The sequence below is a fragment of the Spermophilus citellus genome, assembly GCF_964194105.1.
Source record: "Spermophilus citellus genome assembly, chromosome: 13".
Classification (NCBI taxonomy): domain Eukaryota; kingdom Metazoa; phylum Chordata; class Mammalia; order Rodentia; family Sciuridae; genus Spermophilus; species Spermophilus citellus.
This window is the reverse complement of record NC_138193.1, coordinates 81,865,264-81,882,311: the sequence shown is the minus strand read 5'-3', so window position 1 is coordinate 81,882,311 and position 17,048 is coordinate 81,865,264. Positions and strand designations below refer to the sequence as shown.

The following is a 17,048-nucleotide window of genomic DNA, read 5'->3' as shown; positions in this document are numbered from 1 at the left end:
TCTTCCATGAAGTAACCTTGGGCAGTGATGAATCAACCTGAAATTGAGACAGTTCCATAGGAGACCAAGCATTAATTTCATCCACACACATCAGCAGATTGTCTAGGATTCTGTTGAACAGAATGGGCTGATGTAGGTGCCAAGCTCCAAGTTGGGTCCATATCTGTCCCATGTATTTCTCATCCTGTGCGGACAAAAGCCAAATGCACAAATCCATGTCAAGGCTCTGTTACATCATGTATCTTAACATCCTACTGGCTGAGCAAGTCACATGGCCAAGCCCATGGAGGGTGGAGTGGAAGAATAGTCTCTTATGGCGGTCCAGGGAGGGGGTGACTATTTTCTGAACAACAATCCAATTTACCATAGTGTGATTCTGCTTAATGAACAAAAGATGAGAATTGTGCTGCCAAATTTCCTTGTCAGTCTCTCTCCTAAAATACTTCTATTTGTCATCTCCATCTGTTATGAATGAGATGAAATGTGACAACACCTTCACTGCTTTTTGGCAGAGAGAACAGCTTGTGCTGGGTTATGATTTTTAAAATTTAGATTTGAATGGATCTTGCAATGTGTATATGTATCTCGATTGAAAAAAATGGTATCATTGCAGAATTTCTGGAGGGAAGACTTAGGATTTTTCAAATGCTTAGTTTAAAATTTTTTTTATTATTTAAATTGAAGCAATTCTATAGGAGATTCATATACAATAGTATGTTTAGATGGTCCCACGCTTTGTTGCACAGCTTATAAATTTTTATATATATGATACATTAATGTATCTAGCACCAAAATAAATCTACCAGTATGCCAAAGTTTTCCTTCATGCCCCTCCCCAATCAGTATCCTAACTTTGCTCACCATCTATTACTCCTTATCTCAAATTTATCTGATTCTTCAAACTTATATTATCTTTGTGATGAACCTTAAGTCATTGGTTGTATGTTAGACTACATGTCTTTTCATCATCTCTTTCCTTCATTTAGCTTTGTTTCCTGTACTGGATATCATCTCTTCTGTTGTAGATACTATATTCATGTTTTACATAAAGATTTTAAGAGTAGAGTTAGGCTGTATAAAAGTCCATTCAAAAGAAAATTCTGCGTGTATTGAAAAGATGGGGTTGATAGGGACTTCTAGTGATAAATGTAATCATTAGTTTCAACAGAATTGTCCCCTAGGAGTTCCACTATGCACAAGCCTGGTGGAATATTTACTTTCTACCCATACTGACAGGTATTGTACTCTCGTCTGGGCTGTGGTTTAAATATGGGCTTTGGAGGTTTCAGTGGTTGGTGTAATATCAGCTGAGACAAACATTTAATTCTGTGACTTTTGGTTTCTGAGCACCTGTTAATTATAAAAATTACTTTTTATCTCTTGAAGAATTTTAGCATCATAGTTAATTTGTATAATTATTGACTTTAATACTATTTAATCTTTTCATTTTGTTTTCAGTTGTAAATTTTGGAAATTATAAGTAAACATTTATGGGAATATATTGCTAAATGAAGGGATCTCTAAATGCTGTTGATCTTTTCATTTTTATAGGTCAGCTACTCAGAAACAATAATTAGCTTCAGAGATTATATAAAAGTGTACAATAGGGACTGGGGTTGTGGCTCACTGGTAGAGTGCTTGCCTAGCAAGTGTAAGGCACTTGGTTCAATCCTCAGCACCACATAAAAATAAACAAACAAAATAAAGATGTTGTGTCCATCTACAACTAAAAACATAAAAATAAAAAAGTGTACAAATATATATATATACTATAGCTAAGCAGTCTATTTAGTGAGGTTAGCTAGAAAATCAGAATTTAATTGATTCTGAAATTTGCAGAGCACAAACGAAGGAATCAAGGTCATTTCTAACATTTTTCCATTCCTGTGCTGCTGAAGGGTGAGAAAGGTCCACTTGGAACTTTTTATTTTATGGTTGTGACATCTACAACAACAACAAAAAATTACACATGATTGGTGTCTTTAGCTGTGATTACAACTGGGACATTGATAATGAAATCTCTTCTTGGCTTTCGTTTTGTGGGATTCAGATATTTGAGTTTATTTTATGCTCTTGTACCAGTAGGGGACTTAACACAATCCCCTACAATATATTTGGAAATCACTTAAAATAGGGGCTGGGGTTACTTAAAAAGTAAAAATTGAGAGGCTTATTATTATGTAGAAGTGAAACCATCCCTATTTGAAACTATCCCCAGTCAGATTTTGATAAATAGCAGAGCATTTGTACATATTACATGAAAGAATCTCTTTCTGTAGTAGAAAGCCCACGGAAGGTTTTTCAAAATCTGAAGTTATGGAACTGAGTTTATTCATTGCATTAATTGGAGAAAAATGCTTTTTAAAGTAAACTAGACAAGGTACTTTTGCAGAAAGCTGCTTGTGTGTCCTAATCTAATGTTTCTCCTTTCAAATCACTCTTTCTTGAAATATATACACCAGCCTAGCTATTCTAAGCAGGCCTGGTCATCTGTTCATGGTCTTTCAAAATCTTAAGCAATTCACCCGTCTGTATTAGTCAGCTTTTCATCCCTGCCCGCAGCATACCCGAGGAAGTTAACTGAAAGGAGGAAAGATTAATTTTGTTTGGCTCCTGGTTTTAAGAGGTTTGAGCCCATGGTCAGCTGACTCCAGTGTTCTTAGGCCTGTGGTGAGGCAGAACCTCATGGGGAAGGCTGTGGAGGAGCAAAGCTGCTCACTTCGTGGCAGGTCGAAGCCAAAAGAGGGAGGGAACACAGAATCAGGGACAGAATATAAAATTAAACTGCTTGCCCCCAGTGACTGACTTCCTCCAAGTAGACCCGCCTCCTAAGGGCCACATCACCTCCCAGTAGTGCCACAAACTGGCATCCAGAACTCATAGTGCTTGGGTTTTGAGAGGGCATTTCAGACCCAAACCATAGCACTGTACTATCATGGGTTTGTAGTTTTGTTCTGTCTGTTTAACATGAATATGTAATTTTGATTTGTCTTAACCATTATGCTTATTCCACTATTTTCTTTCCATCTCTTGTTCTTAGAACATTACTCTCTTAATCCAACCTGAGAATGTTTTTTCTTACTCTCTAATGTATAGTCCTTTTTACCCTGGTCAAGAAATGCTATACCAACCTTATACAATATGACTGAAATGATTTTAGCATTTTGAACCAAAAGGGTGAGGAAATTTTCTGGGTTCCCAATTTAATATCTTGAACATCCTGGATCTTCATGGTTAGGTTGCCATAACAAATGGACGTGTTTTTGAAAATACACATCTTAAAAAGGTGAGTCAACATTTATTTCATGCAACAAATGATATTTTGAATAATTATTCAGTAATCTGCTATTTTTATTGTTTAATAATGTTATTAAAAATAGTTATTGCCTTGGTATATTATTAATTAAGCATTATCATGAATTTTAGTGTTTCTATTCCTAGATAATCTAGGAAATGTGCATATCTTGTTGACATTTCCTGTTTGTTTTCTTTCTTTCCTCAAGTTTCATGCTATGGATACGTTGTATAGACACAGCTATGACTTGAGCAGTGCAATTAGTGTCTTAGTACCACTTGGAGGACCTGTTTTATGCAGAGATGAAATGGAAGAATGGTCGGCCTCTGAAGCTAGCTTATTTGAAGAGGCACTAGAAAAATATGGCAAGGACTTCAATGACATACGTCAAGACTTTGTAAGTAGAAAATTGTGAATAAAATAAAATGTCAGAATGGGAATATTTTGTGTTTTAGAAATTTGGTATTAATTTAGCAGCCTTTGACATGATCAAGTTTTTGTTGGTGTTGGGGATTGAACCCTGGGCTTTAAGCATGCTAAGCATGTGATCTACCACTAAGCTATACACTCAATCTCTACATAGTGATTTTTATTTGCTCAAAATAGAACTAAAGCTAGTTTAGTGAGAAATTTGCAGAGCAAATTGTTCTGGGCAGTAATTGTGAGTAAGATCCAGTGGCAGGAGTTCCTGAGTTCTTGGTGTAAACCTTGGTGGCATGAATTTACCTCCAGTAACTCTTGGAGTTCCAGGTTAAAATATGGACAGTTCTGGCTATTTGTAGTAAACATTTCTGATCTCTGTGTTTAGACTTACTGCTCTTCTTTAATTCTTCTGTATTTTTCTAGTTGTCTTGATAATTGTTGATCCTGAGTTTTATATAGACTTTTAACATAGAAGTGACCTCCACCAAGCAGAGTAGCAGAATTTGCCTTATGGTTTTCAGTCTTTGACTCTTCTTAATGATATACAGGATCCTATTTGAATTTTTTATTGTTTTAAAAAAAACTTGTTCGTGTGTGTGTGTGTGTGTGTGTGTGTGTGTGTGTGTGTATGTGTGGTGGGGGGAGTGCTGGGTATTGAACCCAGGGCCTTGTGCATATTAGGCGAGCACTGTACCAACTGAACTATATCCCAAGCCCCCAAAACTTGTTCTTTTAATAAGCCCCCTCCCCTTTTTTTTGGTACTGTGGGTTTAACCCCGGGGGTACTCTACTACTGTGCTACATCCCCAGCCCTTTTTATTTCTAATTTTTAGACAGGGTATCCCTGAGTTACCAAGGCTGGCCTTGAGCTTGTCTTCCTCTTGCCTTAGTCTCCTGAGTTGCTGGGATTACAGGCATGCACCACCATGGCTGACCTTTTCCTTTTTTGGCTTTATTGAGATGCAGTTGAAAAAATTGTGCACATTCCAGGCATATAATGTGATTATTTTATGTATATTCATTGTAAAGTGATTACTACAATTAAATTAACATATCCAAGGGCTGGAGATGTAGCTCAGTAATATAGTGCCTGCCTAGCATATTGCAAAGCCTTGGGTTTGATTCCTAGTACAGTCCCCACCTACCTTGTACCCCCTACTCCCCACCCCCCAAACTAGCTCATCTACTTTCATACTTAGTGTCCATTTGTGTGTATGTTGAGGACACCTGAGATCTGTTCTCTTTACTTTACACTTTAAATGCTTTATAATCTTATCTGTTCTATTATGTATTTCCTTTTTCCTTTGTATTTATGGGCTTACTGTCTGTAATTAAATCTCTTTGAAATGAGAGAAATTCTTATTTCAGAAGTTTATAAATAGCTTTCTATGGAAGCCTCTTGTATTTTAAATGATGAAAATAGAATCTTTATAGATTATTCACATATTTGATGTGAGCCAATATTCTGCCTTTTGTTGCATCTCTCCTGAATTGTACTGAAGCAAAATTATTACTTATGAATATGGGTTCATATTTTAAATTCCAAACACAATTATTGGATCTGTTAGTGTCACTGACATTTGTTCTGAAAATTCAGCCTCACTCATACCCTACCCAAATTGTTATAATACTGTCATTTAAATTTGTAGCATGTGCAGCTGAGAACTTAAAATGCATTGGTGGTATTGGTTAGAATAACAACAGTGCAGTGTTATTAATATAGGAGTTATTGATATAATAGAGCTATATCACTACATAGAAATTTTAAAAACAAGATCTCCTAAAGAAGAACAAAACCTGTAGGTCTGATAAGGGAGAAGATGAGAACTGCTGTAAAGGAAAGTTACTTTTCCCTGCTCTGGGTGTAACACTCACATTTTACAGTATAGCGTTCACTCTGTTCACTCTAACTCACTTAGGTTCAAAGTTTGCTCTACACCTGTATAATGCCAGGCTCTTGGGTAGGCACTAAACTTGTAACAGGAATTTAATGTGTTTTTGCGAGTGCAGTAATCCCAGCAGCCCAGGAGGCTGAGGCAGGAGTGCAAGTTCAAAGCTAGCCTCAGCAACTTAGTGAGGCCCTAAGCAACTTAGCAAGAACCTGTCACAAAATGAAAAATAAAAATGGGCTGGGATGTAGCTCAGTGGTTAAGCAGTCCTGGGCTCAATCCCCAATACCCGCCCCCTGCCCCCCCAAAAAAAATTAGTGTGGGGGAATTAGTTTGTAACATCAAGAGATTGAAAAATATATACCCAACTTCAATGTAAAATTCCTATCAGTGGATGAGCAAGTATTCTGGGAGTAGAGGGCAGGATTAGTTTAACTAGTCAAGTTATGAAAGGGTTAAAGGAGTTATCTGGCCTTTTAGCTGGATGTCTCAAGACAAAGGGAGAAATAAGCAGATGCAAAGTCAAAACTATGAGATTTGCAGCTGGCATTCTCAGGCATTTATAACACAGGACTAGGAGAGAACTCTGGGACAACATGTTCTTCCAATATTCTTGAATATAGCAAGACTGAAATTGGTATGAGATGAAAATTACTGTATGAAAATAAGTATAACTGTTAAATTTTTTTGTTAACTTTCATGATCTAAGAAAATTCCTTTAAATTTGTAGCATGTTATATATTAGTTTTGCTTTTGTTCTATTCTAATTTGTTTGAATGGAAAGCTTATTGAAACATTAAGTACTTTCAGCTATTCAGGAAGCAGAGGCAGGAGGATCTGAGTTTGAGGCCAGCTTGGGAAGCATAGTAAGACCTTGTCTCAAGAAAAAAAAAGAAAGAAAGAAATATTAAGTACTAGAAAAAGTGAAAAGACAGACTTGAGATTGGCCTTCTGGGAATGACTCTGAAAGTCTTTACTTCAGAATGGACCAACTGGAGATGCTGCTGTCAGTGTTATGGTCAGAAACCTAATCACCCAGTTGCAAAACTACCTCTTTACCTGCCTCTGTTGTGATCCCTATCAGCAGGGTACTTTTAGTAACAAACTTCCTGTCTGTCTTGCCCATGCATCTATGGTGCAACCCAGATTATATCCAGACTCTTAGATGCAAGAGGGTCTGGGAAATGTAGATTTTAATTCTGCAGGTGTTTCCCTAGAGTGTGGTTAACTTGCGTGTTGATGAGCTGATCCACTTTAGATCTGTTATATTTTGGAGACTGGAATTGGCCACCAGGGTCAAAAATCTCAGTGTGAACAAAATAGAATGTCAGAAATTGAACTACTCAAAAGAGTTTTGTGTTTTCTGTAGTACTGTGTTTAGGCTTATTATAAAAATAGTATATAAACCTAGTAGAAATCATAATACACACACTCACTCTCATTACCTATATTACCATTACATGTACCTGATGTTGTTGGGGCACTGTATTGGTCAGAAATATTATGACATGAATTTTTTAATAAGTATTCTTTTAGAAATTAACAGGTAGCGTATGTAAAATAAATTCTCTTAGGTTTTCTCCCCTCAGTACTGGAGCTTTATCAGCACACTGGGCAACACCATCATAATAGTCATTTTTAAACTTTTGTTTCATCCTACTTCTCAGAAATAATCATTTTTATTTTCTACTTCGAATTCCATGTGAATTTATGGTGTGTTATATATTTAAAAGCGAGTTGGGTATAGATTAGTAGTAGAGTGCTCGCCTAGCATGCGTGAGGCCCTGGGTTCCATCTCCTGTACATAACAAATTCAGGTAGGATATTGAATTTCAGATATTCAGATACAGGGCTTTTTAGGAGGAATGAGGTGGTGAGTGTTGAACCCAGGGCCTTGTACATGCTAAGCACACATTTTACCACTGAACTACATCCTAGCCCAATATTTTCATACTTAGTGATTAGTTTCATGTAATTTATTTTTAAATTTGCACACAGTAAAATATATTCTTTCTACTATAAGGTTATGCATACTTTTGTAGCCTCAGTCAAGACAGTACGGTTCATTAAACCTACCGTTGATCTCCCCTTTTATAGGCAGTTCTCTTCAAACCCTAACCCCTGATTTCATCTCCATCCCTAAAGTTAATTTTTGCCCCCCACCTTTGTTTTTTTGGGGGGAGCACTTTACCACTGAGATATATCCCCACCTTACTCCACCCTTTTGAGACAAGGTCTCACTAAGTTGCTGAGGCTGGCCTTGAACTTGCAATCCCAGACTCCCAAATTGCTGGGATTATAGGTGTGCACCACCGTGCCCTGCAGTTTGCCTTTTTCTAAATACTCCATGAGTGGAATCATACAGTAGAACGCCTTACAATTTTGGCTTCTTTTACTTGGTATTCATCAGTCTTGTATGTATCAGTAGTTCATTTGATTAGTATTATTCCATTGTATGAATTTACTGCAATTTGTTTATTTGTTTAGCTGTTGAAGGACATTTGAGTTGTTTCTGGCAATTATGGATAAAGTTGCCGTAAACATCGTATTTTGATTTTAGTGTGAATCTAATTTTCATTTCTCATGTAAATACTAGCAACCGGTTAGTTGGGTTTTAATGGTAATTATATGTTTAACTTCAGAAGAAACTGCCTGTGATGACTTTGATGTCTATCAGTATAGCTAGGCGCAGTGGCGCACTCCTGTAATCAGGAGACCCTGTCATAAATAAATAAATAAATAAATAAATGGCTGGGGTGGTTGCTCAGTGGTTAAGCACCCTTGGGTCCATTCACCAGTGGCCCTACCCCCCGAAAAAAAAAAAAAAAAAGAAAGAAGAAATATATTAGTGTAGCTAAGCTGAACTACATTTTCCAGAATTCCCTTCCCAGTATGTTTCCCATTATGGTGGTCATAGGGAGATTCTCTTGCAGGGTTGGAGAGCAGATTTGAGGCAGCAGCAGTTTTTGTAGCTCATATGTGCTGCCATGGGATCTGGCTCACCTTGTTGGCATGAAGCAGTGATAGGACTTCAATCACTTCATCTTCCCTAGGGTCCTCGGAGCTTTTCTTACTTCCAGGACAAGAGGTGCGTGTGTTTTTGAGCTCCGCGAAGAATAGCCTTGGCTTCTGCAGAACACCATGCAATCAGGTTCAAAGGCAGTGATTATTGACAAGGTTCCTTCTGGTTGTCAAGGCTCCAGCTCATGCTTGTGGGTTTCAACTTGTTCTTCTTCTCCGCAGCTTTGCATCATCTTCTCCCAGCTGCTTGTCCTGTATACCCCAAGGCTGAGCTTCAGATGCAAACACAACCACCTTGCAGGGGCAGTTAAATTAGCTTCTGTAATTGCATGAGGCTAAATCATTATAACAAATACTTAAGGAGCTGGAGTTGTGACTCAGTAGTAGAGCACTTGCCTCGCATGCACAAGGAACTGGGATCGATTCTCAGCACCACATAAAAATAAATAAATAAAGATATTGTGTCCATCTACAACTAAAAGAATATTAAAAATAAATAAATGAATAAATAAAGATTAAGGGTCTGGGGTTGTGAGTCAGTAGTAGAGTGCTTGCCTAACATGTGTGAGGCACTGGGTTCGATTCTCAACAATGTATATAAATAAATGAATAAAATCCATCAACATCTAAAAATATTAAAAAATAAAATAAAGATTAAAATATAGTAAATAAGGTAAATCTGTTTTTTTGGCCCTGCTTCTTTAATTGAATCCTGACAAACAAGTATTTTCAGTAGGACTGTAACATTTTGCATTACAGCTAGCAAAATGTAACAGTTTCATTTGCTTTACATCCTCACTGGTACTTGTTAGCATCATTTTAAAAGCCATAGCTCTGTAGTAGCATCTCTTTGTGGTGTGTGTTTTGTTTTGTTGTGGTACTGGGGATTGAGCCCAGGTGTCTCACATGCTAGGCAAGTGCTCTGCCACCGAGCTGCATCTTCAGCCCCTATTTTGTTTTGCTTTTTATGGTGCTGAGGTCATTGTGGATTTAATTCGCATTTTTACAAACACTAATGATGTTTAGCATCTTTACATGGTTTTGTTGGTATAGTAAGTGTTTGATGTGAAAAGTTTGTTCATGCTTAATTTTTCCCACTTTGGTTATCTTAGTATTGATTTTGAGAATTCTTTATATATTGGCTTAGTGTTTTTTATCACATTTTCTCTAGCCTTATTAATCTCAGGCAGTACTTAAGTAGGTTTTTTGATGAATCCTTTGAGACTTTCTACATAGACAGATTTCTGCAGATAGAGTCTTCTTTTTTATTTCTGATATGTGTGACTGTTACTTCTTTATCCTGCCTTTAGTACTTGCTGGAATCTCTAGTACACCTTTTTTTTTGTTTTTTCTTTTTTAATGAGACAGAGTCTCACTAAATTGCGCAGGCTGGCTTCAAACATGCTATTCTCCTGCCTTTACCTCCTAAGTAGCTGGAATTCCAGGTGTACACCATCTCATCCTGCTTTTCTGAGTTTTTACCATGAAGGGATTCTGAATTTTGTAAGATGTGATTTATGAATAAGTTGTGATTATACGTAGGGTTATCCTCTTTTGTTTCTGGATACAGTGGATTACTTTTTATTTTCTTGGAAATTGAACCCAGGGCTTCACACATACTAATAAGCAAGTATTCTGTCACTGAGCAACATCCTTAGGCCCTCTCAAATTATTTTTTTAAGGTCTGTGGGCTAGATCTCTAGTTATGTCTACTCACTTATTCCTGATACTCAAAACTTGTGTCTCTCCTCCCTATCCCATCTCACCCCCTTTTTATTCCTGATCAATCTGGCTAGGAGTTTTATCAATTTTATTGAACTTTGCAAAGACCGGCTTTTAGGTTGTTTGATTTTTTTTTTAAATTTTCTATTTTATTGATTTCTGCTTCTATCTTCCTGTTTTCACATTGCTTAGGACTTTACTGCATTTCCTTCTAGTATCTTCTTAAAGTTGAAGTTCAGATAATTTATTTGAAAGTTTTCTTCCAGTATAAACAGCTATTGTTAGTATAGGTTTAGTCAACAATGCACCTTTGTTTGATGAATCTTTTACTGTCCCCTTTAGAAAGATATTTAATTCTTTATAGGATTTACTTTTCCCCCCCTCTTTTAATACTCTGAAGATGTCCCTTTGTCTGGTGGATATAGTTTCTGATGAAAAGTTCGTATTGCACAATGTTTCTTTTTCTTCATCAGTATTTTCTTATTACTTTTGATTTTAGCATTTACTTCTACAATATGCCTCCAAGTTTTTTTTTTTGTAATAACTGTAATCCTTTGAGCTTCCTAGAACTGTGATTTGAATGTTCTATATTTTAGATAATTCTTAGTCATTTTCTTTTTGAAGATTTTTCATTTACTTGTAGAACTCCAGTTATACATTACTAGATCATTTAATATTGTCCACCAGTTCATGGTGCTTTTTTTTTTCCCATTGATTTTTCTGCTTTTGTTTTAGTTTATATAATCTTTTAGTACAGATAATTCTTGCTGTGTCCAGTATACTGATAAACTTCTTACAGAATTCTTCAAGTGTGATAGCATATTTTTCTTCCTGACTTCATAGTTTCTGTCTTATGCTTTTGATCTCTGTTGAAGTTCCTAATCAATTGACATGTTATCCATCCTTTTAATTAGCTCCTTCAGTATATTAATTATAGGGGCTGTGGTTGTAGCTTAGTATGCATAAGGCCCCCTGGTTGATCCCTAACACCCCTCCCCCCACCAAAATACAGTATTTTAATTATAGTTAAAATTTCTAATTTGACAGTTTTCAACATTTGGGGCCATCTTGAGGTCCAGATTTGTCTGTTGATTACTTTATTCAATGAGATGTTCAGTCATTCCATGTGTATTCATTCAGTGTATTCAATTATTCAATAATCAAATTTTTGAATTTATACAATGATATATGTATTCTCTAGTGTTTTTGCATGTCTGATTTTTTAATTAAATATAGAATGTCTTGTATTAACAATAACAGCAGCTGGGTGTGATAGCACATGCCTGTAATCCCAGCAGCTTGGGAAGCTGAGGCAGGAGTATTGCAGGTTCAAAGTTAACCTCGGCAATGGCAAGGTGCTAAGCAACTCAGTGAGACCCTGTCGCTAAATAAAATACAGAATGTGGCTCAGTGGTTGAGTGCCCCTGAGTTCAAGCTCCAGTACCACCACCCAAAATAAATGAATGAATGAATGAATGAATGATAAGAGGGACTGAGTTCAATGGTGTTTATTTTCTGAAATAAACATGAGCATGTCTTGTTTCTATTCAAGCCATCAGTGTCAGGGGTTGAGTCTGTCTAGTCACTGAGTGGTTCCAGGTTTGGGCTTCATTGTTCTGGTCATCTTCAGTGCACTATTACATGGAAAGCCTAAAATTCCATGTGCTGCCTTAACATCTTTGAGCCTCCAAAGCTTAACTTGAATTCTCCTGCCTTTGCCAGATGTTCCCCACGTCTGTGCTACAGGAATGTCTCCCTACCTGGCTATTTCCCCTAGTAGCCACTTGCTCCCACCACCCCCACCCCCCAGTCTTCAGCCTGATGGGTTTCATTACCCTGATAGCTTGAAGAATTGTTCACCCAAGTCTGTCACATCCTCTTACAGAAACCTTCTGCAGTAACCAGGAACATCTTAACCTCTTGCTAGTACTGAGCCTCACTTCCACAGCTCCTACTGCTTCACCTATTCTCACTTGCAATTCCTGTGTAACCCCACATGGTGTGCAGTGTTCTTTCCCCTGGGCTGAGAGTACATGTGACTAATAAGCTGCTGTCAGTCTCATCCATTTGGTCTTGGTTGCCATGTTCTATGTTGTATATTCAGTCATTTGTACTGTTTTGGGCAGTGGAGAATAGGTGATGATTTGAACAACCACAGTCTTACCTTTGCTTAATATAGGGCCTGGAATGCTGAAGGATGTTCCCCCCTCAATTCCCAGTGTTCCTGTGCCACAGAGAACCTGCCTCAGAGCTGTTGGCTCCAAGAACTACTGGGCTCCTAGCTCTGTTCTAGCAAAATAGATTCCTGTTATACCATCCTTGCTACCACTGGGAAAGATAATGCACAAGCCATAAGTGGAGACAGCAGAATCCATTTAACTGAACTAGTTTAGCAGAATGAAATATATTACTTGGTGTCTGAAGGCTCACAGAACCTCCTAGAGGGCTAGTAGTCCAAGTTTAGATGCTTCCCAGCCAGAAGCAGTGCACAAAGAGTGCAGCCTAACATTGTAATGCTGAGTGCTGCTGGGCACAGCCAGTCAGGACTCAGGACTGGATAAAATAAAGCTGATGCAGCTGTGTTTACATGGTCACTTGGCTTCCTTTCCTGGTTACTTGGTTTCCAGGTAAATTAAAATTAAGGCCTTTTTCTCAGAAGAATAATAAATGATAAGAGTTCTGATGCTACTTAAAAAGCCGAGGGGACTATACCATGACTATCCTATGAGGTCTTGCTTGAGGCTCCTTCACCATCTTCCACACACTTTCAACTCTATTAGATGAACACATTGAATTAAAATAAAACTATTTGCTTTAGCTATGGTTCACAGCTTAGTGGCTGGGCTGATTGATCCTGTAAAGAGATCACATTTGTAACCGCTATTGGTGTTGCCACCCAAATAAGCTTAAAATAATTTCTCTAAAATCCATCTGTTTTGAGAGGTGATAGGAATGGCATGGATGTTGTCCAGGTTTCATAAGCAGATCCCAGGTATAAAGTCCAGGAAGTAGTTTTAACTTTCCAATTCTTATAATATGGTAGGGAAGTCAGAGGGCTGAGTCACCCTTATAAAATCTGCTGCCATAATTCAAGATTGTTTTATCAGCCATTCTTATCATCATGAAAGTATGATCTGTCCTCATTTGCATCTTGGATAACTAAGAGATTCCCTTCTACAGAAAGACGTGTTAAATATATTCTTTGGTTGTAGGTTTCATGACTGAGATTTTATTTGGCCATTTTTGAATATTTATCAAAAACAGCTCAGGCTAGCTTGCTCTACTAATAAGAAGCGCACTCAGTTGTGTGTTTTTTTTTTTATTCAGAGAATTAGCTTTTTCTTTTTTTTTTTAATATGAGTGGTTTTGAAAAGAATGGAAATATTATGTTCAGAGACCAAAAGATACTTAGTTGTAGCTGGCATCTTTGAAAAAGTAACTCAGGCTAAAGTTACGTAAATGTTATTTCTAAACTTGTTCTATACTTCCACATGTAGCCTGAGATCTTTCCTGAGTAAGTCGTGAAATATTGATAGTCATAATGTTTATAATTTTTAATGAATGAGGCAATAAATGAAATGTGTTGTATTGGGAATTTCTTTGCTGAATATAACATGTGGGGCAATTTTTGCTAAAATTAACTTCAGGGCTTTTTTTTTCTAGAATGAATCTTCCAAATGAATATTTGCTCCATTATTTTTTAAAGAGGTGGTTTTAATGAAAAGCACTTTATATAGTAGGTGGTTTTCATTATCATGTTGAATGTTTTTCAGCTCCCTTGGAAGTCATTGACTAGCATCATTGAGTATTATTACATGTGGAAAACTACTGACAGATATGTGCAGCAGGTAACTTATTAATATTGCTACCACCATGAGTGCATTAAAATGAACTGTTTATTTTAATATTTCTTAGCAATTTGCTAATTTCACAATTGTTTGCTTTATCTTTCCCATACTAATTTTAACTCCATGATTTCATGTCTTTAAGTTATTATATTTAACATTTTCATCTTAGATTTCCTTGACCTCATCATTCATGATGATACATATTTTAGAAAGATGACAGAGCAGGATATCACTAGAAAGGCATTATTTTCCTTGCATGTGACTGGTGCTTCATCTGTTTGCGAGTATAGTTGATGGGAAATATCAGAGATGTGGCATTGCCACAGACCTCTTGAACAAGTTATTTTTATGAAGATTTGAAAGTTGAGACCAATACCATCAACTGTATAATTAGAGATATTTTAAAATATCTCCTGAATTGTCCTTATGTGACACTTATGTGTGTATCTTGCCTGTTTTTTACTTTAATTTTAGTAGTCTTACTAGTTTGATGTTTTAGTGCTATACATGATATTTACATTTGATCTTAGCCAAAAGGCCAAGAAGTGATCCAAAATTATTTAAAAGTAGGGAGTTTTTAATTTTTGAGGCTTTCTCAAATGTCCTCAATTCATATAACATCTTCAGTTATTTATTTTGAATCATGTTACCTTTGGGGAAAGTATATTTTCCTGAAACAAGCTCAGTCAATATTTGTTTTATATTCTTAAAGTCACATGTCAGAACTTGTAAATAAAGACACAAATATTTAATGTAGATTTTTCCCCCTAAGATGGAGGTTATACAGTGGCAAGGTTGGAATGCAGTACAAATACATTTAAGAATCACTTTAAAAAGTATCACAAAGGGTTATTGAGGTCATGAACAGTGACTAGATATCCAAGGCCTGTTGAACAATTTCCTCTGTCAACATCATATATAATTCAAAAGGTGCTTATTTGAACATGAGTAGAAATGAAGGCAGTGGGTCTGAAAGGCTGTGCATTCCAATCAGAAAGGGTCCCTAAAGATGATAGAGACTGTGGCATCAAGGACAGTCGAAAATGTTCAAATGAAGTTATCCTAAAAATTTAAACTCTGTTCTAAAAGTTTCAGGTTGCCCCCTCACCATTTTTTTTCCTCTTACTGGGAAAGTGGAGGATCACCTTTTGTTCTGGCTGGTCTCATTTTTGAACATTGACCATATATTATTTTCCTTCCCTGTTTGCAGTCATTATTGTGTTGATCAGTGTCTGGATTTTATTATCTAATTTACTTCCCATTCCTTTCCCTGCACTTGGCTACTAATTGATGTCAGTACAGTCTTATGGTGAGCTTGGCCAAGCTTTAAAGTTTTACTGCATGTTGCCAGGCACAGTAGTGCACGCCTATAATACCAGCAACTCGGGAGGCTGAAGCAGGAGGATCCAAGTTCAAAACTAATCTCAGCAACTTATTGAGGCCCTAAGAACTTAGTGAGGCCCTGTCTCAAAATGAAAATAAAAAGGACAAGGGATGTGGCTAAGTGGTCAGGTGCCACTGGGTTCAATCACCAGTACCAAGGAAAAAAAAAGTTACTTCATATCTCCCAACATTTGAGGGTAAAGGTTTATTTAATTTTACTTAGTTAGAATAGTGACAGTCTCTTTCTCTTTGATGGATTTTGGAAACTAATCATCTCTGAATATTTTTCTAAAAGCAAGTATTGTGTGTGTGTGTGTTGTTCCTTCCAGATAAACAAGAAAGTAGAAACAGTTTGTAAAAGTAAAAATGTTTATATGTATTAATTTTATTTATTTATTTATTTATTTGGCACTAGGGTTTGAATCCAGGAGTGCTATACCATTGAGCCACATCCCTCATTCTTTTTACTTGCTCTGTTGTCCAGGCTGGCCTCAAAGTTGGAATACTCCTGCCCCAGCCTTCCTAGTGACTGGAATTATGGGCATGTGCCTCTTCACCATGCTAATATAGGTCCATTTGGGGACTAGAGGTGTGTTTTAATGGTAGAGTGAGTATTTAGCATGCACAAGACCCTGGGTTCAATCCCTGGCACCTAAGAAATAAAAAAATTGGAATGGAGCTGTTCGTTGCTTTACTTTAAAAATTTATATCTAGGGCTGGGGATGTGGCTCAAGGGTAGAGTGCTTGCCTGGTGTGTGTGAGGCTTTGGGTTCTATCTCTCGCACTGAAGAAAAAAAAAAGTACTATAGTTCTGTAACTCAGAATCTAGTGACTTTTCTTATAAGCTACTACAATTGAAGAATATGCATATGAAAGAAAAGCTTGTCTTAAAAAGAGTAAATTTTAATTTATAGCCTGATACTTTATTGTTTTTTTAAGACAGTGAAGTGGTAATAACTAATAGGCATTATGTGTAAAATATTTTATCCATCTTTTGAATTAGAAACGTCTAAAAGCAGCAGAAGCTGAGAGTAAACTGAAACAAGTTTATATCCCAACTTAGTAAGTAATGAAATTTTTTAAAATATTTGTCCTGCTCTTAATTGTATCATTACAAACCATGTTATTTTGTTCACTTCCAGAGAAGTTTGAATTTCTTTGTCTATCTTACTTTCTTCCTCTACAAAGCATGACACTTGCCTTCTATTGTTATTTTTAGACCAAAAAAAAAAAGGAGGTAAGAGAAACCACATATAGACTAACCCAAGGACTAGGAAAAGAGAGCGTGTTCTGTGTTTCCAACAAAACTGTAGACAAAGTGTCCAAAACTAACCCATGGAACTAACTCTGTATTAGTGCAAGCAAATGTGTTTCACAAAGCTGGAAACTTGAACTTGTTTGGGTGATGTTCATTGCCTCTTTGAGGTATGTCCTTTGAATTATTTGGTTGAGGATTTTGCATTGTTT

At 36.7% G+C, this 17,048-nt stretch overlaps 1 protein-coding gene across 8 annotated transcripts in view; it reads left to right on the top strand.

Annotated features, from left to right (window-relative positions):
- The window catches only part of MTA3 (metastasis associated 1 family member 3), a gene marked incomplete at its 3' end in the record, with an annotated part of 145,274 nt that overhangs the window by 90,367 nt on the left and 37,859 nt on the right, over positions 1-17,048 (top strand). For 4 of the 8 annotated variants that reach the window (XR_014018547.1, XM_081264654.1, XM_081264658.1 and 1 more), the window contains exons 9-12: positions 3,239-3,286; positions 3,504-3,692; positions 14,124-14,198; positions 16,585-16,643. Coding sequence is in view for 7 of the 8 variants with exons in the window: in XM_081264654.1 (XP_081120780.1) it covers positions 3,239-3,286; positions 3,504-3,692; positions 14,124-14,198; positions 16,585-16,643 (371 nt within the window). The remainder of the gene's footprint in view (positions 1-3,238; positions 3,287-3,503; positions 3,693-14,123; positions 14,199-16,584; positions 16,644-17,048) is intronic. The other 4 variants (XM_081264655.1, XM_081264656.1, XM_081264657.1 and 1 more) reach the window with 1 other exon arrangement.